Source organism: Melospiza melodia, chromosome 27 (genome assembly GCF_035770615.1).
Source record: "Melospiza melodia melodia isolate bMelMel2 chromosome 27, bMelMel2.pri, whole genome shotgun sequence".
NCBI classification, from domain to species: Eukaryota; Metazoa; Chordata; class Aves; order Passeriformes; family Passerellidae; genus Melospiza; species Melospiza melodia.
Genome location: NC_086220.1, coordinates 9,430,314 through 9,452,608, shown reverse-complemented (window position 1 = coordinate 9,452,608; position 22,295 = coordinate 9,430,314). Strand labels below are relative to the sequence as shown.

Below are 22,295 nucleotides of genomic sequence, written 5' to 3'. Positions count from 1 at the left end.
CCGACTTCCCCCACTTTTATGTAAATCAATATTAACAGGTCCTCGGGTTTGGGCTCTGTACAGATATATACAAACAGGAAGCAGCTTCATATTTACATCATTAAGTTAATTAGGCTGTGTAAAAAAAGCACAGGTCCCACATTAGTGCCCTCTGTAGGGACAGCAGAGGTGAGCTCAGTCCTGGGCACAGTGTAATGTACACTAACAGTCACCCCCAGGCACGGCTGGTCCTGGCAAAACCACCCCAGGCTGGGCTTCCCTGCCCTCCAGAGCCCAGCAGGGAGAGTGCTCTGCCCTGGGGAGGCACCACCATGTGTGTAATGTACACTACCAGTACTCTGTGGGCCCTGTGCAAGGCACAGGACGGGCACAGATCCCGAGTTCTGGGCAGTGGATGCTCCTCCAGCACCTGCAGGGCCCCATGCCAGGCACAGATCCCGAGTTCTGGGCAGTGGATGCTCCTCCAGCATTTCCAGGGTCCCATGCCAGGCACAGATCCCGAGTTCTGGGCAGTGGATGCTCCTCCAGCATTTCCAGGGCCCCATGCCAGGCACAGATCCCGAGTTCTGGGCAGTGGATGCTCCTCCAGCATTTCCAGGGTCCCATGCCAGGCACAGATCCCGAGTTCTGGGCAGTGGATGCTCCTCCAGCACATCCAGCACCCTGTGCAAGGCACGGGACAGGCACAGATCCCAAGTTCTGGGCAGTGGATGCTCCTCCAGCACCCTGTGCAAGGCACGGGGCAGGCACAGATCCCAAGTTCTGGGCAGTGGATGCTCCCCCAGCACCTCCAGGGTCCCATGCCAGGCACAGATCCCGAGTTCTGCGCAGTGGATGCTCCCCCAGCACCTGCAGGGCCCTGTGCCAGGCACAGGACGGGCACAGGTCCCAAGTTGGAGGCAGTGCATGCTCCTCACGGCTCCTCCAGCCTGGGGAGCCCAGGGTGAGCAGCCGGCCCCAGCCCGGGTCACACGATGCTGGCCAGTTCTGTGTTGTCCGACTCGGAGCTGCTGTTGCTCTCCTCCCTGGGGGAAAGAGTTGGGAATGAGGCGTGGATTAACCCACAGGAGCCGGGGCTGCACCCCAGCAGGGCCTGCCTTGGGGAACAGCAGCTCCCAGAGGGATGTCAGCACCTCGTGGGGCGTGCACCCCAACACAGGCGGCCGGGGCAGGTCCCTGCTGATCTGCCACACTTCACACCACCCCTCTGGGAGCTGGGATTGGGAAAACAAGTCAGCCCTTCCCTCACGCCACCGCCCACGGGGCCTGGAGGATTCCTGGACAAGCCCCAGTGTGTCCCAACCCGCCTGCTCCTGCCTCCACACACACCCCCACGGGCTGTGCTCGCTGCCTGGTGCTCACCTTAAATCCTGCAGGGCTTTCTTGTTCTTGCTCCTCTTCTCCTCGTCGATGGGGTAGAGCTTGAAGAGCAGCAGGCTGAGCAGGATCAGCCCCACGGGCACGGCAGACACCAACATCTTCAGGGTGAAGTGCACCTGGTCAGGCTGGGAGCAGCCCCTGGTCTGGTACCCTGCAAAGCTGTGGGCAGAAAAGCACTTTCAGACAAAGAAATGGGGTTTGCAGGGGTTCCCTGGAGAACCAGGGAGAGTTTTTGGGGGGACAGCTGGGTTTGGAGCCCATCAATCCCCTCCCAGAGGTTGGGAAGTGCCTCCCTCCCTGTCCCCCAGGCAGGAACTCACTCCAGGCTGAGCGTGGAGATGCCCAGGGACACCCCAGCTGTGAACTTGGTGAAGAAGACGTAGAAGGAGAAGAAGATGGCCTCGTGGCCGTGGGAGCTGGGGTGCTGCAGCTTGAAGTCATCGATGACATCAGGCAGCATGGACCTGTGCAGAGACAGGGACAGTGACCACCAGGGCTGGCACAGCAAAGCCACCTGTCACAGACATCTTTTATCCTTTCTTTAGGATTTTTCCTCCTGAAAAGCTGAGAGGCCTCAGGAACAAAATGCAAACAATGGTTATCTGCTGGTGTGGAATGCAACAGGTGCATCTGGGATTGGTCTCATGGGGGTGTTTCTAATTAATGGCCAATCACAGTCAGCTGGCTTGGACAGAAAGCTGAGCCACAAGCCTTTGTTATCATTCTTTCCTATTCTATTCTTAGCCAGCCTTCTGAGGAAATCCTTTCTTCTATTCTTTTAGTATAGCTTTAATGTAATATACATCATAAAATAATAAATCAGCCTTCTGAAACACAGAGTCAGATCCTCATCTCTTCCCTTATCCAAGAATCCCTGAGAGCACCATCACAGCCACCCCCTCTCTGCTGAGAGCATTTCCCTCAGGAGCCCCACATGGGGATGCAAACACGACCAAAAACCCTTCTGGGGGTTTTCGGGGCTCTGGAAGCCCCTCAGACTCACCAGGGCAGGAGGAAGGCAGCTGCCACGCTGATGCCAGCGGCGACGGCCACCAGGTAGGTGACAAAGAGGTTACTGTCCAGGAGAACCACGAGGATGAGGAAGGGGATGGCAGACTGCAGGGGGGCAGAGAACAGGTTGGCATCCCCAGAACCCCCTGGTTTTCCCCCCTCCCACATATCCCAGCCCTGCAGGGAGGCAGAGGGGCAGCATCCCTCCCTGAGCCCCAGCACAGCACACACAGCAGCAGATGTCACCATATTTTATGAAAAATCCCTTTGCTAGGATCTTTTTTCCTGAAGGGAAACTTCATCTTCTCCGTGTTTTGCTACTTGGGAATGTGATTTGGAGAACTGTTTACCCAGCATGTGAATTGTTTTAATTTAATGTCCAATCACAGCCAGCTTTGTTGGACTCTCTGAGTCTGTCACAGGTTTTTATTATCATTCCTGTCCAGCCTTCTGATGTCTCCTTTCTCTTTAGTATAGGTTTTAGTATATAATATTTTTTAATATAATAAATATTTCTTATTATATTTATAAGATATATAATAAATATAATAATTAATAAAATAATATAACAAATAATAATTGTATTTATATAATAAATTATGTTGTTTATCATGCTGTTTATCATAATATGCTAAATAGTATATTATAATGTTTATTATTATATATTAATATAATAAATATTAACTATAATATTAACTATAATAAATATTAACTATAATAAATATTAACTATAATAAATATTAACTATAATAAATATTAACTATAATAAATCAGCCTTCTGAGAGCATGGAGTCAAATTCTCATCTCTCACCTCATCCTGGGGACCCTCACAACACCACCACAGGAGGACAGGCACCAAATTGGCATTAGCAGCAGGGGCAACTCTTTTGGGGCAGCTCTGCTGATCCCACATGGTAAAGACCATCCCCACCTGCACCCCACGCTGAGGGGACACTCACTGAGATGCCCACGTAGACAGCACTCTTCTTCCCAAACCGGGTCAGGAACCACTGCCAGAAGGGGATGGTCAGGGTGGCCGAGAGCTGTGGGGACAGAGGGGTCACGGAGGTGACTCTTGGCTGCTGCAAAGGCCCTTCCCAGCTGCTCCCACCCCAATTCCAGCACCTGGGATTGCCACACACTCCCAGGTGGGGCTGGCACAGTGCCACACGTGGAGTGTGGGGCCACGTCCTCCTCCCCCAGAGCAGAGCCCTGGCACCGCTCCTGCCCCAACAGGGGAGGATCTGACTCGGTCCTGGGGCTGAGAGGGGACCTGTGTCACAGACAGCTTTTATGGAAAATCCTTTCCTTAGGACTGTTCCTCCTGAGAAGCTGAGAGGCCTCAGGAACAAGATGTAAACAATGGTTATCTGCTGCTGTGGAATGCAACAGGTGCATCTGGGGTTGGTCTCATGTGGTTGTTTCTAATTAATGGCCAATTACAGTCAGCTGGCTCGGACTCTGTCTTTTGTTCTCATTCTTTTTCTATTCTTAGGCAGCCTTCCGATGAAATCCTTTCTTCTATTCATTTAGTATAGTTTTAATATTTAATAATATATATTTAATAAAATATAATAAAAATAAATTATAAATATTATATAATAAAAATAAATACGTATTAGATATACATTAATAATATATAAACAATATAATGATAAATACATGATAAATAATATAATAAAGACATATTTGATATAATATTGGTATTTAAAATATATATATTATATAATATATATTTAATATATAATACTTTATATATTATCTAATAATATGAATAAATATATAAAATATATTAATAATAAATATATAAATAATAGAATAAATATTCAATATAATAAATATATATTAAATAGATCTTATTATATAATATAAATTCAATAATATATATAATAAAATAATAAATCAAGCCTTCTGAAAGATGGAGTCAGAGCCTCCTCTCTTCCCTCATCCTAAGACCCCCGTGAACACCATCACAGACCTGATCTTGTCACAGCATGGCCAGGAGCCAGGCCCTGTTGGCACCATGGCACCTTGGGCCTTCCCACCCATGAGGAGAGGCTGGCAAGTGCCTCCAGGAATGAGGAAAGCTGCAGAGAGCTCTCAGGGAGCTGCTCTGCTCCTGGCAGCCAACACTGAGATCCTTTGCTCAGAGCAGGGAGGGGAGGGACACAAGTGGCAGGGTTTGCACAAAAGGCCCCCAAGGCTCCTGGTGTCCCCCATCTGTGGCCTTGCTCACACGGGAACAAGGGCCCTGTTGTTCCTGCCAACCCATCCAGCCCTTGCAGGACGTTTGGCAGCTTCTCCTCCCTGCCCTTGTGCCAGGGGATCACTGTCCCTGTCCCTCAGGCCACGCCAGCCCCCAGGGAGCCCCCCACGGGCTGCAGGTACCCACCATGATGGCCAGCAGAATGTTCTGGAACTCGTTGCGGAAGCCCAGGGTGTAGGTGCAGAAGAGGGCAAAGTTTCCCTCCAGCAGCTGTGGGAAAGGCACAGGCAGGACAGTCACAGCCCCAGCACAGACAGGGGTCAGGGGGGACACGTCCGTCCTCACACGGCCACACTCCCAGCCCAGACAGGGAAGAAAGCGGCCATTGAGCCATCGACTGAGGGCACGAGGCCACATCCTCTTCCTCCTGCCCGGGGCAGCTCCGGCTCACCCACCGTGTGCTCCCAGCCCCTGGGATGGTCCCCACAGCCACCCCCAGTGCTGCTCCCTGTCCCCAGCTCACCATGAAGGCCAGCGAGGTGAAGAGGAAGCCGGCGATGAGTTTGATGTAGGGCCTGTGGTTCATCACCAGCTTCAGCCCCTGGAAGAAGGAGACAGGCTCGTCCGACTGCAGCTCACAGGACTCTGGGGAGCAGAGATCAGCCCAGCGTTAGAGCCCCCCAAAAACAGCACCCAGGGTGCCCCATCCTGCTGCTCAGCACCCTCCAGAACCCCTGTCCACACACAGCCCCACAGAGCAGCTGATTCCCCCAGGATAAGCAGGGAGAGGAAAGGACACAAGTTTGGATATCACATCCCCCCGGGATGCCCTTGGTTGGCACTGGCAACCTTGGCCAGCCAAAAATGGCCGAGATAAAGGTTATCTAACAGACCCCAGAGGAGCTCTGGCCTCCTGCAGCACCTCCCCAGACCCAGAGCTCAGCTCCTCCTGCCCCTCTCCTTGGGAAGAGCCATGAATGAGGGGCCAAAAGCTCAGCCAGGTTCCTGGAGAGGAGGGAACAGCAGCATTTCCACAAATCCTGAGCATTCCAACAGCAGCATTTCCACAAATCCTGAGCATTCCAAGCCCTATCCAGCCTCACCTCTCCTCTCCCTCACGCCCAGCACCAGGATGAAGGCACAGAGGACATAGAGCCCCCCGATGACCCCAGCAGCAATCATGTAGGCATTTCTCTGTGCAAGAGAGGGAGCAGCAGTCAGGGAAGGGGCTCAGCCAGGGGAAAGGGGCTCAGCCCTGCCCCAAAGGGGATCCCACACCAGGGCACCCCCAGCTTACAGTGTCTGTGAGCCCCCCGGTGTCGTGGGTCATGTTCAGCTCCTCCATGGCCACCGAGGAGTTGGTCAAGCTGAAGAAGAAGGGGCTCCCCACGCAGGGAGTGTCCACCTTGCCAACGATCTGGCCCTGGATGGCAGTGCCCAGCACGGTGCCCAGCACCTCCACGGTCATTCCTGCAGGGAGAGGCCAGCGCTGAGCACAGCAGAGCATCCCCAGCTGGGATTCACTGCCCTTCAAGGGGAAAAATGGGCTCCAAATCCCTGAGGGATAAAGGGAAAAGGGAAGGGGGGAAAAAGGGAAGGAAGGAAGGGGAAAGAAGGGGAAAAGGAAAAAGAAGAGAGGAAAGGGGAAAAGGAAAAAGAAGCAAGGAAGGGGAAAAGGAAAAGGGGAGCTCTCACGGTAGGCAGTGGCCGAGTCCCGCTCGCTCTGCTCCCTGCTGATGAACATGGTGAGGGCTGAGTAAGGCACGTGGAAGCACTGCAATGGCACAAGGAGAACTGGCTCAGGGAGGATGTGACAGCACAGGGGACCTGGGGCAGGGTGGTTTCTGCCCCTCTGTGCAGCTCAGGGGCTGGCACCTCTGTGCCAGGTGTGAGCAGAGCCTGACTCACCGTCACCAGGGTCTGGAAGGCACAGTAGAAGACAAGGTACCACATCACTTGTCCTGTGGAGATGTCTGGCACATACCAGATGAGGAAGTAGGAGATGATGGCGAAAGGGGTGGAGAACATGATCCTATGAGAGAACAAAGTGTCGGCCTGAGCAGCCCAGCTCTCCCCACACATCCCATGGACTCCAGGCAGCTGATCTGGGGGCTCGTGAGCTGCCCCAGGGCTGATCCAAACCAGCCTCAAGTCTCACAGGGTCACAAGAGCTGACTCAGAGTTCCAGGGAAGAGCTTTCCTTGCACTAACAGAGGAGTCTCCTTCCACAGAAGTGATTGATCTGCTCTTGCCTTGGGCTTCCACCCCCAGCCCGACCTCTCCCCCAGGCAGCACTGCTGTGTTCAGCAGGATGTAATCACCCCCCTGATCCTGGCAAGGGCTGGGGAGCAGCTGGGGAACAGCTCAGCCCTGCTCCCCAGCAGCCAAAAACCTCTCACCAGCTTGGCTTTGCTGCCAAGGCCCCCCAGGCCCTGCTCCCGGGGTCAGCCCTGCTCTGCTGGCAGCAGTGGGGCAAACCAGCAGCAGGCTGGCTCCTTCCTCCACCTCTGCCCAGCCTGCAGAGCTGCAGGAGCAGGGACAGGGGATGCAAAACACAACAGAGGATCAGAGGGGACTGCTCAAGTGCTGGGCCTTGGCAGCAATTCCTGCAGGATCTGCCAGCAAGGGCTTCTGCTCTTTTCATCCCGTGGCTCTCATAACCCCTGTCCTGCTGCAGGACGGCCAGGGCACAGCTGTGCCCTGCTCCAGGGACACCACAGGCACCCAGGGCCCCCCAGCCCTCAGGGGAGGAGGGGAGCAGGAAGGAGGGAAGCCAGCCAGGTGCTGAGGTTAGACCCACATCTGTTTAGAAGATGGATTTTGCTGGGAGATTTGTGAGCACCCTGCGCTCCACAAACCCCAGGACAGAGCCTGTGAGGTCCTGGAGCGAGTCCAGCAGACCTGGACATGGGACAGAGCCACTCATGGCCCTTCCCTGCCAGGGTACAGCGAGATCTTTCCAAGACCTTTCCGCCTGGGCTGACGTACAGGACACAAAGCTTAAAGTGAAAGGCAGGGAGGGAGCGGGGAGAGCGAGAAACAGAAACTCCACGGATGGAGAGCAGCGACAGAGGCTGCACAGGACCCAGCACATGCACATTTTTCCACACCCACGTCACTCCTGCAGGGGAAGGAGGGGGGAGGAAAGCGCCAGCAGCTCCAGCCCCTCCTGCTGCCGCTTATCTGCCCTCCCATACGTGGAGCAGAGGGAAACGCAGCGCCAAAAGCTGAATGAAAGCACCAGGAGAGAACCGAGCGGCGTCACGCCGGCCATCCCACGAGCGTCAGATGCGCCAATTCCCCCCAGCACGGGGCAGCTGAGCCCCAGCCAGGGCTGACCACAGCTCCTGGCAGGCTGTGCAGTGACTGAGAGTAACCCCTGACCCAGGGCGAGGTGATTAAGGAGTCGGAGGCGGCTGTGACGTGCCCCGGCGCTCATTGGCCCCGCTGCATGGTGTGTTCCTTTGTGCCGCTCGCACGCCCCTTCCCAGCCGGGCCTGAGCTGCTGGAAAACGGCTGGAAAAGGTCAAGGCCAGGGGTTCCTCACTCACAGACACCTCAAGGAAACGGCTCAGGCAGCGGCAAGCCCGCTGCGGTCACGGAAATGAGGATCCCAGCCCGGAGCTGGGCATGGGGTGACATCCACGAGGCTGGGGGGAAAGGAGGAAGCAGACGGTGTGGATGAGCTGGTGGATGGAAATGCGCCAAAAAACGCGTTTCAAAGAGAAGAGGGCTGAAAGGAAGAGAGGTGGCGGCCCTCGGGGAAGGTGTCCTCTCCCTTCCAAGGAATGGAACAGCCACAAGCTTTGTGCCGCAGCCAGCTGGGCTTGGTGCCACAGATCGGGGTCACCTCGCAGGTGTTGAGGGCTGGGGCCAGGCCTTGAGACCACCCCAGCGCCTGCAGCTCCTGCCTTTGCACGCAGGGAATCTGAGGCAGCCACACCAGCCTGGGGCCGGCAGAGCCAGAAAAACCTGGGTTTAAGAGGTTTAAAATCAGCTCGGCTCCATCCAAACAGGGCTCAGCGGGCAGCCCTTGAGCCATGCACAATAGCAGCGAGCCGTGGGGCCCAGCGCTAGCAGAAAGAGCTCTGGCTAATTTTAACGAAGCAGGAGCCGCTCGGAGGAATGCGGCCGCTTCAGTCCCACCCCCTGCCTGGAGATTAGGGCGAGCGGAGCCGTCCCCTGGCTGCCCCGCACGCCCAGCCTGCCCCGCGCTAATCTCCGGACCCCAGACCCCGCTGCAGGCAGGCTGGAGCTATTTCAGGCCACGCGTGTGCAGCCTGCCTCCAACAACTGCCTGCTGCTACTGCTGCTGCTGCTGCCAGAGCTATTCCAGGAAAGCCAGGAAGCAGAGGGTATAATTCTGCGGGGGACAGCACTGCGTCCCTGCAGCTCCACTCACTCCCCCCGTGCCCACCCTCGCTGTGCTTCAGCCACCCCACGGGCACACGGGGTTATTTTAGCCACCCCGTCCCCTGCTCAGGCATTAAAGCTCCACATCCCGTGCAGGAACAGGTGTCCAGGGATGTCCTGAGCCACGTGAGGGCTCACAAAGCCCATCGCTGCTGCCAAGGGCACAGGGAGCGCCCGGTGCAGACACCCAGATCCAGCACAGCTGTTTCCCTGCTCTCGTGACTGTCAGCCAGCAGCACAGACCTGTCACACACACCCCCAACCCTCCTCCCCGTGGTGCCACCTGCTCTGGCTGCCACCACAGCACCACAGGAACAAAGTCCACCACGCTGGAGCTTGCAGGTGCAGTGACATTTAGGTCAGCCAGGCCCGGCAAGAGCAACAGGCACCAACTCGAGGCCACCCGGCTGTCGGTGGCACCTGGGGCTTTTTGGAGCTCCTGGCACCACACCTGGGCGAGCCAGGGCGTCAGCACAACCTGCCCTGCACTGCCACATGCCAGGAGATACCCGGAGCTGACTGGAAGGGCTGTGACACAGCAGGCAGGGAATGCAGGGCGCTGCCAGCAGCTCTTACCAGGGCATCAGGCGGCCGAAGCGGGTCCAGGGAGTTTTGCTGATGAAGAACCCCACCATGGGGTCCGTGATGGCATCCCACACTCGCCCCACAAAGAGGATGATGGAGGCATAGAAAGCGTCCACCTGCAGGAGGAGGAACTTGGGTCAGGAAATGCAAACCCTCGGCAGCTCCCAGCTGCCCTTCCTGAGCCCCTCAGGACCATGCCAGCCCTACCCAGTGTGACCCCACAAGCACTTGGGAGCAGTCCCTCGGTCTCTCCCCTTCCTTCAGAGGGATTTGAGGCTCCCAGAACCCCCGAGTGGAATTCCCACATCTCAGCGCCGAGTCCCCAAACCCAGCACAAGAGGGTTCTCCCACACTTTCCTTCCCTCTGTGTTTCACACCAACCCGGCCCGCCGTAGGACGGGCCCCGTGCCCCCCAAAAATGCCACCACGACCCCTCTTTGTCCCGCACGGCAACAACAACACCGGGGGAAACCCGCAGCGCCCGGGGGTCGGGGCAGCTCCATCCCGGGGGCAAAGAGGCACCGGGGGTCGGGGCAGCTCCATCCCGGGGGCAAAGCGGCACCGGGAGCTCCGGACCCGCAGCCCCGGGGGTCGGGGCACTGCCAAGCCCCCGCAGCTCCATCCCCGGGGGCAAAGCGGTACCGGGGGCTCCAGGACCCGCAGCTCCTGGGCCAATCCCGCCCTCCAGCCCGGCCGTACCTGCGCCACGTCCAGCAGGTAGATCTGGAGGAAGAAGCCGAGCGCGCAGCCCGTGATCTGGTACGGAGCCCCCCCGACGGCGTAGCACAGCTTGCTGCACACCGACAGCCGCTCCCGGCTCTCCTGCAAACGGGATGGGTGTTAGCGACCCCCGGCAGCGCCCCCCGCCCCGAGCCGGCCCCGAACCGGCCCCGAACCGGCCCGGACCCCCCCGGGGCTCACCCTGCGGCGGTGCTGGCGGAGCGCAGGCGGCAGGAGCCCCCCGGCCCCGGGCCGCTCCGCGCCGCCGCCCCCGGCCATGCCGTGCGCGATGAATGGGGCGAGCGCCGGCCCGCCCGACCGCCCTTGTACCGGGGGGACCCGCCCCGAGAGGGGCAGGACCGGCCCGCCCCCACCCCCCCCGCCTCCTCCTCCGCCTCCTCTTTCTGTCCCGGCCCTTCCCGGGCTTCCCCTCGCTGTGTCCCGGTGCTTTCCTTGCCTCTTGTCTGTCCCACATCCCTCCATTGCCCCGTTCTTCATCCCCCAGCTCGCCATTCCATCCCTGCCCTCCATTCCCCTATTCTTCATCCCTCAGCCCCCCACTCCATCCCTGCCCTTCATCCCTCAGCCCCCCATTCCACCCCAACCCTCCATTCCCCCATTCTTCATCTCTCAGGCCCCCATTCCATCCCTGCCCTCCATCCCCTCATTATTCATCCCTCCGTCCTACTCCATCCCATCCCTCCACCCCTGCCCTTCATCCCTCAGAAAGGCAGAACAGTTTGGGTTGGAAGGGGCCTTACAGCCCATCTCCTGTCACCTCCCAGCCAGGTTCTCCGAGCTCCATCCTCCCTGGCCTTGAGCACTTCCAGGAATGGAGAATCCACCGCCTCTCTGGGCAGCCTGTGCCAGTGCCCCACCACCCTTATCGTTAAAAACTGTCTTTATATCTCACCAAAATCTCCCCCCTTCCGGTTTAAACCATCAGTTAAAACCCTTTCAGTTTAAACCCCGTGTCCTGTCACGACAGGCCCTGCTACAAGGGATGCAGGGGACACTCAGTGTCCCCCTGGCTGGATGGCCACATGGACCTCCATCCCAAATCAGTGACACGAAATACCCTGGAACAGGAGAGGAATGGATAAAGTTTCTCTTTTCCTCAGGGAAAATCTCTTGCCCAGGAGCAGAGGGGACTCCTGTGGTGGCACCTGGCCATGCTCTAGGGACCAAACTCCCCACCATGTGTGACCCCAGCCCCATGACTGTTCCCTCTGTCCCAGGGGCTCCTCAGCTCCTGGGAATGCTTTTGGCATTCCTGTCCTTGAGCAGAGCTGCCTCCTGGGCAAACAGGGCTTTGGGGGAACAAAGAGAGGCCTTTGGGACAGAGATTGTGCAGAAAGAGCACAGATAGGGGAGCCCAGCCTTGCATATGAACAGGAGGAGTAGAGAGAGCAGGATTTCCCTGGATTAGGGGGATTTTCTCCCCCAGATCTGCTATTGCACAATTTCCTGTGGGGGATTTGAGCCCTTCCTTCGGGGCAGATGCTCTGGGGGCTCCTCATGGTGATAAATGACCCACCAAGGGCATACCCCAACGGGGATGTCCCTGCAGCAGCTCCTGCCATGCCTGGGGACTCTGGGGACCCACAGGTGGATGGGGTTGGGCCACTCAGGGTCACCAGAACCACTTCAGTGACACCACACCAGCCTGGCTGGGGACACCACTGGGGCCTCCTGGGGGATAGGACCCAAATTATTGCCCTGGGGACATGGAAGGGTGGGGGCTCCAGTGCAGGATGCCATCCCTGCTGCCACCCACACTGTCACACATCCGGCAGAGCCTGGAGCAGGATCTGAGCAAGTGTGAGAGCACCCGAAACCAGACAGCCCTGCCAGGCTGGGCCAGCCCTGCCAGGGAGCGTGGGCTTGGGGGCAGCCAGCACAGGGTGATCCCAGAGCTTTTGGGGGTCTGAGGGTGGGGATAGCACCGCTGACAGCACAGAGCTTCCCCAGGGTTCAGGGCACCTCCTGCTGTCGGGCAGGGAGTGACAGTGACAAAAGGAGGAGGCGGCAGGGCTGGAACCAATGGTGCATTTTCCTCTCTCCTCCTTTTCCCTGCACTCCCAGGGAGCTGGGGATGGTGTGACCCTGGCCACTGTGCCCTCCCTGCCAGGCTGGGCGGTTTTTAGTGCTGCTCCTGCAGCCCACAGGGGTTTGGGGTGGCGTTCTGCAAACCTCCAGCCAGACTCTGTGCCTGCTGCCCAGCAGCTTCTTGGGGACAAAGGGGACTCATTGCAGGGCTACGTGTGACATGTCACAGGGGGACAAGACGAGGCCAAGATGTGTTGGCACAACCTCTGCTCCCTCCCTGGGCATCCAAGGCTCCCATGGGCATGGCAGAGTGGCTCGAAGGCTGCAGTGGGATGGGGACATGTCGCAGACATCTCTTATGAAAAATCTTTTCTTTAGGATTTTTCCTCCTGAGAAAGGCCTCAGGAACAAAATGTAAACAATGGTTATCTGCTGCTGTGGAATGCAACAGGTGCATCTGTGATTGTTCTCATGTGGTTGCTTCTAATTAATGGCCAATCACAGTCAGCTGGCTTGGGCAGAGAGTCTGAGCCACAAGCTTCTGTTATCATTCCTATTCTTTTTCTATTCTTAGCCACCCTTCTGATGAAATCCTTTCTTCTATTCTTTTAGTATAGTTTCAATATAATATATATCATAAAACAATAAATCAAGCCTTCTGAAACATGGAGCCAGTTCCTCATCTCTTCCCTCATCCTAAAACTGCTATGAACACGGTCACGGGGACATTCAGAGACAGAGCCCAGGACACCCCTGGGACACCTGCCAGGCTCCGGGGGTGGCTGCCCACCCTGGGGGAGCCCTCTGGGCTCTGCGGCTTCAAACCCCAGCCCTGCTGGAAGTGGGGATCCAAAGGGCACAGGGCCACCAGGAGCTGCCCTTGCATCATGTGTGGAGCTGTGCCAGCCGCCAGCAGGGCCAGGGCAGCTCCAGGGCTGTGCCAGCACCGGGGACACGCACTCAGCGCTGGCTGGGGACTGTGCCAGCACCGGGGGCACAGCCAGGGTTATCCTGTCCCTCTGTCGCTGTCCCCGCAGCCCCCGGGGCTGTCACACACCCCCTGTTTGCACAGCCGCCGGCTCTCGGAGCTGTTTGCCCAGCCACGGAGAGGTTGGGATCAAAGGGCTCCGGCTCTTCCCGGCGCTGCTCCTGCACCTTCAAAGCATCCAGAGCCCCTCGGAGCCCGGAGCGGCTCCTGGGAAAAGCCGGGGCCGTGCCGGAGGCCTTGGGAGGAAGGAAAGGAGGGAGGAAGGAGACGTGGCCGGGCGCTATAGGCTGCAGGAGGCTGTGTTCCTGTTGGAACAGGGGACAGCGCCAGCCGTGTCCCCAGCCATGGCCACTTGTCACTGCAGGTGCTGGCACAGCACAAACCCGTGCGGCCGCTCAGTCCCTGCCCTCGGTGCAGCGCGATTTGTATCCCCAGGGAGAAGAGAAAACTTCACCCGCGCTTCCCAGGGAGCGAGAAGGGCAGGAGCAGCCCGGAGGTGGCAGGGCTGCGGCTGGCGACACCTTGGGGACACGCCCGGGGCTTCCAGCGTGGGGACTGGGGGCAGAGCTGAGATTGGAGAGCAGAGGGAACATCAGCCCGGAGAGCACCGGGATTCCCGATCCCGCAGCTCCTGCCCCATCCCACCGGGATTCCCGATCCCACCGGGGTTCCCGATCCCGCGGATTCCCGATGCCACCGGGATTCCCGATCCCGCGGATTCCCGATGCCGCAGCTCCTGCCCCATCCCGAGGCAGCCCTGGGATGCTCAGGTCTGCTCTGGAAGGACCAGGAGAGCATTTAGGGCGCTGTGGCCATGGCGGGGACCCCAGAACTGAGAAACCCCAGCCCTGGGCCAGACCTTTCCCAAAGCTTTACGGGGTCCGTCGAGCCCGCAGCCAGCAAGGGAAGGGCTGGAGCTGCCCCGGGACGCACCGGGACACACCGGGACACACCGGGACACACCGGGACAGCCGCCAGCCCTGCTCCTCTGCCCGCCCAGGGCCCGCTGGCAATGGGGAAACTGAGGCATGGAGCGGTGGCAGCGCTGTCCCAGGACGGGGGGTGCCCGCTGCGGTGCCACCCGCGCGTCCCCGTCCCCGCCGCCCCACGGGCGCTGCTCCCGGGGCCCGGCAGGTGGCGCCCGGTGCACGCCGGTGGCGGCGGACGGGACCGGGACCGGGGGGAACCGGGGGGAACCGAGGGCAGCTGTGGTGGACCCGACTGGGCTGGATTTGGCTTGTCTGTGCCGGGCTGCACTGAACTGACTGCTCCGGACTGTCCTGGGCTGTGCTGGTCCATGAAAAGCATTGCAGTGCTGGGCTGACCTGGGCTATACTGGGCTGTGCTGGGACAGTTTTCTGTCTGGATCCAGGCCTGGTGCTGCACCCCGGGTACCAGTTCCCAGTCCTCCCAGTCCCCCCAAGGCTGCCGGCTGGGGTAAATCCGGTGGCCTCATCCACAGTCTGGGCGGAGAAAGGAGGATGCTGGGGCTGAAGTGGGTGCACACACTCTGTGAGGGGAATCTCTTGGTTCAGACTGGACTTTGTACCTCCGTGCGTGTGGGTAGCAATTAAGTGCAGGAGGGAAAGCCCCGCTGTGTTTTCACAACATTTATTGCCCTTTCTAGGAGGAACTTGGCATTGGGGAGATGCAGCATCCTGTGCTGCACAGCCAAAATGCTGCTGGTGGGAGCTGTGCGTGTCCCAGCCACCCCAACTTCCCTCCAGCCCGTGGCTCCTGACATCCCCAGGGGCTCCCAACCCCTCCACGGCCCTTTCTCTGGGCACCTCGTTCCTCATGAGCACTGTGTCCCCCAGCTCTGTTTTTCTGGTGTCCTTGTTCCAGCCAGCTTTTTGCCGCAGTTGGTGCCATTCAGGGGGGAAATGCTCCCAGCTGGGCCTGTCAGGGCCTTGGGGAGGAGTGGGGATGTCTCCAGGTGGCATCCGGGGTGGCACCCTGAGCTGGACACGAGCACTGAGCGACCCCAGTGCTGCCCATGCTGAGCCATTCTCCTGCCCGTGCTGCGAGCTGCGGTGGGGTGGCAGCCAAGCAGATGAGAAAGAGCCCTCAAAAACCATCCCGGCCAGCAGGTGATGCCTCCTTGTCACTTGTCCCCTCTTCCCCAGCTGGCTTTGCCCTTATCCTCGGGCTGGTGGCACAGCTGCGTGTCCCTCCCCAGCGGCTGCAGAGGGGGATCCCCCAAACCCTGCCCCTCCTGGGGGGCCAAGGACGGCGCTGGGAGCCCCCGGGGGCAGCGAGGAACCCCCAGCCCAGCGCACGGGGGGGCTGCCGATCCACAACCCCACGAGCATCCCCGGCAGCGACACCGGGGGGACCGCGCGACCCCCTCGCTGTATCCCACAGGGGGCGGGGCTCTGAGCACGACCACGCCCTTTATGCAAATCCCCGCGCGGCGATTGGCGGGGGCGGGGCCGGGCTGCGCGGCCGGGCTATAAGAGCGGGGGAACAATGCGCCCGCGGTCCCGGCTCGGGGGCTGGCGCCGGGGTGGGGGTCCCCCCTCATCCCTGGGGCTGCCCCTCTCCTGAGCGCCCGTTCTCCCGCCGGCCGCCCCCTTCTCCAGCGAGCCGAGATGGAGTTTGACTCGTACCAGCACTACTTCTACGATCACGACGCCCTGGAGGATTTCCACCGCTCCACGGCGCCCAGCGAGGACATCTGGAAGAAGTTCGAGCTGGTGCCCACGCCCCCGCTGTCCCCGCTGGGTACTCCCGGGGACAAGGGGGGATGCTCGGGGCCGGAGGAGAGGCCGGGATGGCTCTCCCGGTACTGCCTGGCTGGGGAAGAGCCGGAGTATCTCATAGGCACGGGGCAGATCTTCGGCAACCTGAGCGCGTTCATCCTCAAGGATTGCATGTGGAGCGGCTTCTCGGCGCGGGAGAGGCTGGAGAAGGCGATGACAGAGAAACTTTCCACGGGCACGCAGAGAGCCACGCCGCACAAGCCGTCCTTCGCGCAGGATTTGGGCTTGGGCAGCTCCGTCAGCGAGTGCGTGGATCCCGCCGCCGTGTTCCTCTGCCCGCTGGCCGAGAGCAAGATCCCCGCGTCCTCGGGCTCCGAGGGCCAGAGCGACTCCGGTAAGAGCTGGAGCCCGGCGTGGGGAGCACGCGTGTCCGCACATGTGTGTGTGTGTGTGTGTGTGTGCAGGGAGCCTCCCAGCCCGGCTGCGCCTTTGTTGAGCCTCCGAGCGAGCCCCGGTCCCGGCCCCACGAACAAAGCGGGCTCGGCCGTTCCCCTTCCCCGCGGGGTTTCTGCTCCGCAACCCCCCGTCCCTCTCGGGGCTCCCTCCGGTTCTCGCGTGGGGGTCTGGAGCTCCCTTTCCCTGCTCCCGGCCCCACGGGAACCTCGCGGGGAAGGTTGAAGGGCAAGTTTGCATCTCGCCGTGCGAACTTTGGGGCTCTGAGCGCCGCACCGCGCTCTGCCCGGCCCGGGAATTCGGCCGCTCCCTCTTCTTCCTCCCACGGCCCACCCGGGACGCGCTTCCCTCGGGACAAAAGGCAAACTATGCCCTGGGGACAGCAGGTCTGGGAGCAGCGGCGCGTCCCCCGGGGCGGCGGCTCGGTAGGACGGGCAGGAACAGCCGCCCCGCTTGTGGCGTGTCCCAGCCCAGCCCCGGGGCACGTCTGTCTGTCTGTCCCGCGTGGGGTGCGTGCCGGTGTTCGCACGGGGTTCACCCCCGAGCCCGCCACAAGGGCAGTGCGGTGCCGCTGCCCCGCATCTCTCTATTTTCCCCCCAATTTTCGGTGTTATTTACAAACACCCTGCGGCTCTGCACAGCCCCGCAGCCCCGCCGGGGCCCGCGCGTTGTTTCCGTGGCTCCCGGAGCTGCCGTGGGAGCGCGGCCGCGGTGCCGTGACCCCGTTAATAAATCTTTCGGTGGCCGCCACCTGCGCCGGTGAGTCACGGCGCGGGGTTTAATGCCATTAGTAGCCCGGGCACTGTAAGCCAGGTCGCGGGCGTTAAGAGGCTTAACCCAAATATGCGGGGGCCTCCGGGGGCCGCGGGGATGCCGCGGGGGTCCCGGTACCGAGGGGGTCCCGGAGGGGTCCGGCCGCGCCACGTGGGCGCCGAACAAAAAGCAACAGATTGCAAACAATGAGAGCGGCACCGCTGATGGACGGGAGCGCGGACCAATGGGATGGCAGAACAGCCGGCCGGCCCCGTGGGACAGCCAATGGGAGGCTGCGGGAGGCGGGGCTAGGCGGGATGAGTTTTTATTAATGAGCGTGTGTGTGTACGGGGGTTGTGACACTGATGAGTGTCCCCAAGCCCTGGAGCTCCAATATCGGGGGGTTTGGGATTCCTGGATGAACCCCAAAGCCTGGAGGGTTTGGGGATCGGCTGGGATCACTATCAGGAAGCCCAAAACTGGCACTCTCACAGGGGAGTAGGGCCAGGCCTCTGCCCACGATGCTGGTGAGGGTTTGAGCATCTCAGCCTTTAGTAAGTGGCTGTGTTTTCCCCCTAAACTTAGGAAAAAAAGCTGGAGGCCCATCCCCTAAAGTGAGAGCAATCCCAGCGGATGTGTCTGGAGCTCGCTCACCTCGCTGTCCCCAAAGCCACTGGGATGGGACAACAGCAGTGCCAACAGGCAGAATGGGACCAATTATGCCTTATTTAGGTCTTTCTGTTCCGGGGCTTGAGATGCCTTTGAGGTTCAGAGGCTGCTGTAGGGACCTCTTCACCTCTCGCTCCCTCCCTGCACAGCGGGGGATTGTCCCCTCTGTCCCCGGGACGCGGGCGCTGAATGGGCTTTATCGCTTGTGAAAAGTAGCAAGTCAGCGAGGTGGGAAGCTGCAGCCGAGGGGAACAAAGGCTACTTCTGCTCTTATATCCCTCATTTACAATTCCAATGGGCCATGAAAGCGCCGACCGGGATGAACTTTGGAACCAGGCTGTCCCAGCATCCTGCTCCTCCAGTTCCCCCCACCTCGGGTGTTTCTTTCCCGATGATCCTTTATGATGAACACATGTTGCTCCTGGTGCTGAAGTGAGGTGGAAGTAAAGCCCCCCAGCCCATTTTTGGGGGACCAGGCGCATGAAACAGGGAGGGAATTCCGCTCCTTCCTACGTGATGGTATTGAAGGGGTGCTTAAATCACTCAATCCCTGCTGGATTTCTATTTTTCCTCCTTTTAAGTGGCAAGGAAGGGCAGAGAGCCCAGGCTGGGCTGGGAGAAGGCTTCTGGAGGTCGCAGAGTTTGCAGTGCATGACTAAACTTTAGCGGGGTCATTTTCCAGGGAGCTGTAGGAAGGTGACAAAAGGTGACTGACAGGGAATTTTTCTTTCTTTTCCACGGGAGCAGAAGGTGAAGAGATCGACGTGGTGACGGTGGACAAGAGGCAGTCTCTCAGCCTGAGGAAGCCGGTCACCATCACGCTCCGTGCCGACCCCCTGGACCCCTGCATGAAGCGTTTCCACATCTCCGTGCACCAGCAGCAGCACAACTACGCTGCCCGCTCGCCCCCGGAGCCCTGCCCGCCTCCCGAGTCCCCCCAGCAGCACCAGGAGCAGGATGAACCCCCCAGCAGCGTGGAGCCCACCCCTGCCGTGCCCCTGCCCGAGCCCGGCTTGCCCAAAGCCAGCAGCAGCCCCGGCTCGGACAGCGAGGACGTGGCCAAGAGGAAAAACCACAATTTCCTGGAGCGCAAGCGGCGCAACGACCTGCGCTCGCGCTTCCTGGCCCTCAGGGACCAGGTGCCCGGGCTGGCCAGCTGCCCCAAGACCCCCAAAGTGGTGATCCTGAGCAAATCCTCCGAGTACCTGCAGTCCCTCATCAGCGCCGAGAGGAGGATGGCGGCCGAGAAGCGGCAGCTGCAGCTGCGCCAGACCCAGCTGCTCAAACGGATTGCTCACCTTAAGGGGCACTAGCACCCCCATCCTGGTCCCCACAAACCCCCAGCTCCTTCTCAATTTGCACAATTTTTTTTTTAATTTTTTGGTTGCTTGTGGAACTGTTGGCCCCGGGGGCTGGAGCCCGTGGGAATGGGTCCACAGCAGCGACCCCAACAGCGTCACCTACCTGGGGTTGGTTCCTGGCATTGGGTGTTCCAAGATTTCCCTTGTGAAGTTTCCTCAGTGACTGCTCCAGTTCGAGAGCTCAAATTTATTCCCCCTCTCTGCCATCTGCCACCAACAGCATGGCTGGGAGCTGACCCTGGGCATCCACCAGCCCTAAAAAACCCCAAGCAACCACATCTGCCTTGGCTCCTGGAATCAGGCAGACCCAGGGCCCAGCACGGGGCTCACCTCTGGAGAGATCCCCTGGATGCTGATGGCAGGATGTGCCTCTCAGAGCACCCCCTGGCTCGGCTGGACCGTACCTCACTTCCCTGTGTCACTTCACGCAGTAGCTGGTCCTGGATTTTTATGTTCTAGAAACTCTGCTGCTGTAACTGCGAGTCTTATACTGGAGGCTGTGTTTTTATACTGTATTTTTGTACCACTTTTTTGAGAAGTATTTGGTAAAGAGTTTGCTTTTTTATATATATATAAATATATAAAAACTTTTTTTTTTTTTTTTTTAAAGGGGGATTTCCTGCTGTGGGGGAGGGCTCAGTCCTGCTGCACTTTAGGGAGATCAGGAAGGGGCTGAGTCCTCACAGAGGCCATTCACCCCCCTTGCAGCTCTCCAAACCACCCATTTGCAATAACAGGGAATTTTTATCCCTTTCCCACCCTTGTGAGCATCCTTGTGACCCCTTTTCCCACCTTTGTGAGTTCTCTTTCACCAGCAGCCACTTAAAATCCCCAGCAAAGCCTTGGGGGCTGCTCTGCCTTCCCTGTGCCCTCCTGCTGCCCAGTCTGGGGGGGTATGGGGGTGGCACAGTCCCCTGTCCCCTCCCAGGGGTGCTGGCAGGGGTGGTCCCACAGGATGGCACCCTGGGGTCCCCGCTGACCTGCTGAGAACTGTTAGAGTTAACACTGGTTGGATTTAGCACTTTCTTCATTACCTCATACTTCATAAATAAATAAGTTTGCAACAGCCTGGGTTGGCTTTTTCCATGCTGTGGGTTTCCATGCATCACCTTGGTGCTCCTGGGGGGGGGGAGGCTGCTCTGGCCCCTGGTTTTTGGGGTGTCCTGGACATTAATAAAAATTAATTAATCTATTTTTTCCCCAAGGCTCAGCTGCACCAAGACTGAGCTCTTTGTCCTGGTTTTCTCCCTGCCCTTGAAGAAGAAGTGGTCGTGGTGGCGGGGCCAGGGAAATGAATCCCCTGGATTATTTTTCCTCCTTTTAAGTGGTTTTAGTGGCAAGGAAGGGCAGAGAGCCCAGGCTGGGCTGGGAGAAGGCTTTGATGTAACTGAAACCCCCCCCGATGGGGTTTGGGGCAGGGGGTGTGGGGTGATCGCTGCCCCACGGGTCAGGGGCTGGGGCTGTGTCTGGCAGTAACCCTATAGCGAGAGGGGAATGCAATCCCCTCACTTGCAGGGAGCTCCACGTCCCAGACCTGCCAAGTGGGTGAAATTATATATACGTGTGTTCCCCCTGCTGCCCCCAAACCTGACACGTTTGGGTTTCCTTTGTCCTGGCAGCAAAAGCCTGACTCTAAATGCAGGAGGGATGTGGGATTGTGTTACTGCTGAGGACTCAGGAGCCAGGAGCTGCTGCTGGAGCCTCGATCACCGGGGGAAAACCAGCCTTAAACAGCAATGGTGCCACACAGCAGCCCTTAAAACACCCATCCCTTGGTTTCCAGCAGCGTTTCACGCTCTGTGTTGCATCACACGGTGTCACAGCCTTTCAGAGCTGCATTAAAAGGTGCTCCCATGACCCATAGCTTAACCAGGGAGCGGGGTGACCTAAATCTGACACCTCGCCCATGCGCAGGACGCGCAGCCCAGATGCAGCAGCCCCACAAATGGTTTATTTTTGTTGTGGTTTTGTGACACTCACACTCGCAGTCTCTCCTCCTTTCTCAGCTCAAGGTGACCCTCGTGAGAAGGTTTTTAACAAACTGGGCTTTTTCTTTTTGTGCTGAAGGTACCTAGGAAGTTTAAATCATTAATTATCTTTCTTGGAAGTGCAGATGAGCACATCCACAGCCTGAGCCTGAGCAGGACATGTCCCCAAAGCCCAAAGCAAACTGAAGGACCGAGCTGCAGTTTGTAAACACCTTTGAGTTCTCCTGCCTAAAGCCTGCATTCGTGTGCATCTACCTGAAACTTCCCTGGTTACTGGAGCACGTGTCTCCTCTCATATTGTCACGGTCAGGATGAGGGAAGGAGACTGACAGTGCTGTGAAGTGAAGAAAATAAGCACACAGGGCTTTCCTTCTCGCTTGTTCAGCACTGCAATTTGTGAGTGTCAGCTGCAATCATCACAAGTCTGCAGTGCCAGGGCCTGAATTTGTTATTTTTTTTTAATGCACACTGCCCTGCTAACACCCTGCTCTTTGCTGTACCCCCCAAACCACTCCTGCTTGCCCACCCCATTTCCCTCCCATCCCTGCGCTGGCCCGGGGGTGTTGTGGGCACGATGCCGCCTTCACGCCTGGGCTGGCAAATTTTTAGGACAGTTTCCCGAGGCGGCGATAATCCCTTCCCTGCCGAGGGGGGCCGGCTGCCCGCACCCCCCCGGCCCGCAGCCTCCCTCTCGCTGTTGCCATGGCGAGGGATGCGTGTTGCCAGGGAGAGCAGCACCGCGGAGGTGCCATGGCAACGGGCTCCCCTTCTCCCTCCCCGCTGTTGCCACGGGGACAGCGCCCGCTCCCCATCCCCTCCTGTTGCCGTGGCGATGGGAAGGACGAGCCTCACTGGAAGCCGCTGTCGCCACGGCAACACGCTCCTCTCCGTTGCCATGGCAGCAGCCCCCGCGCAGCATCCTACTCTGCCCCGTTGCTATGGCAACAGCCCCGCTCCCCATGCTTTGCCCCGTTGCTAGGGCAACAGCATCATTCCCACCCGGTCCTCAAAAAGGGA

General features: G+C 58.9%; 2 protein-coding genes across 3 annotated transcripts; one reads left to right on the top strand and one right to left on the bottom strand.

Annotated features, from left to right (window-relative positions):
• MFSD2A (MFSD2 lysolipid transporter A, lysophospholipid) lies at positions 1-10,426 on the bottom strand. 2 transcript variants are annotated; one of them, XR_010030658.1, is made up of 14 exons: positions 10,295-10,426; positions 9,587-9,711; positions 6,506-6,629; positions 6,293-6,371; positions 5,895-6,067; positions 5,701-5,791; positions 5,121-5,242; positions 4,784-4,867; positions 3,351-3,434; positions 2,384-2,496; positions 1,701-1,844; positions 1,363-1,539; positions 850-1,025; positions 1-788 (listed from the first exon to the last, which is right to left on the bottom strand). XR_010030658.1 is itself a non-coding variant. In XM_063177223.1 (13 exons), exons 2-13 carry the CDS (start codon positions 9,643-9,645, stop codon positions 968-970), a joined length of 1,308 nt encoding a protein of 435 aa, XP_063033293.1. In that variant the 5' UTR covers positions 9,646-9,711; positions 10,295-10,426; the 3' UTR covers positions 1-967. The 2 variants fall into 2 exon arrangements, 1 of the variants encoding a protein (XP_063033293.1); XM_063177223.1 differs by having other exon boundaries at positions 1-1,025.
• Positions 10,427-15,849: 5,423 nt separating this feature from the next.
• On the top strand, positions 15,850-20,308 carry MYCL (MYCL proto-oncogene, bHLH transcription factor). Its single transcript, XM_063177224.1, has 2 exons — positions 15,850-16,448; positions 18,677-20,308. Exons 1-2 carry the CDS (start codon positions 15,944-15,946, stop codon positions 19,240-19,242), a joined length of 1,071 nt encoding a protein of 356 aa, XP_063033294.1. The 5' UTR covers positions 15,850-15,943; the 3' UTR covers positions 19,243-20,308.
• The last annotated feature ends 1,987 nt before the right edge of the window (positions 20,309-22,295 follow it).

Bases quoted from the DNA above. Each gene is read 5' to 3' on its own strand.
- MFSD2A (XM_063177223.1), bottom strand. From the start codon at position 9,645: ATGGTGGGGTTCTTCATCAGCAAAACTCCCTGGACCCGCTTCGGCCGC. The intron at 6,068-6,292 runs GTGAGAGCTCCC...CTCTCCCTGCAG, and splicing joins GGACTCGGCCACTGCCTACC to GAATGACCGTGGAGGTGCTG. The intron at 1,845-2,383 runs GTGAGTCTGAGG...GTCTCTGCACAG, and splicing joins GCTGCCTTCCTCCTGCCCTG to GTCCATGCTGCCTGATGTCA.
- MYCL (XM_063177224.1), top strand. From the start codon at position 15,944: ATGGAGTTTGACTCGTACCAGCACTACTTCTACGATCACGACGCCCTG. The intron at 16,449-18,676 runs GTAAGAGCTGGA...CCACGGGAGCAG, and splicing joins CGAGGGCCAGAGCGACTCCG to AAGGTGAAGAGATCGACGTG.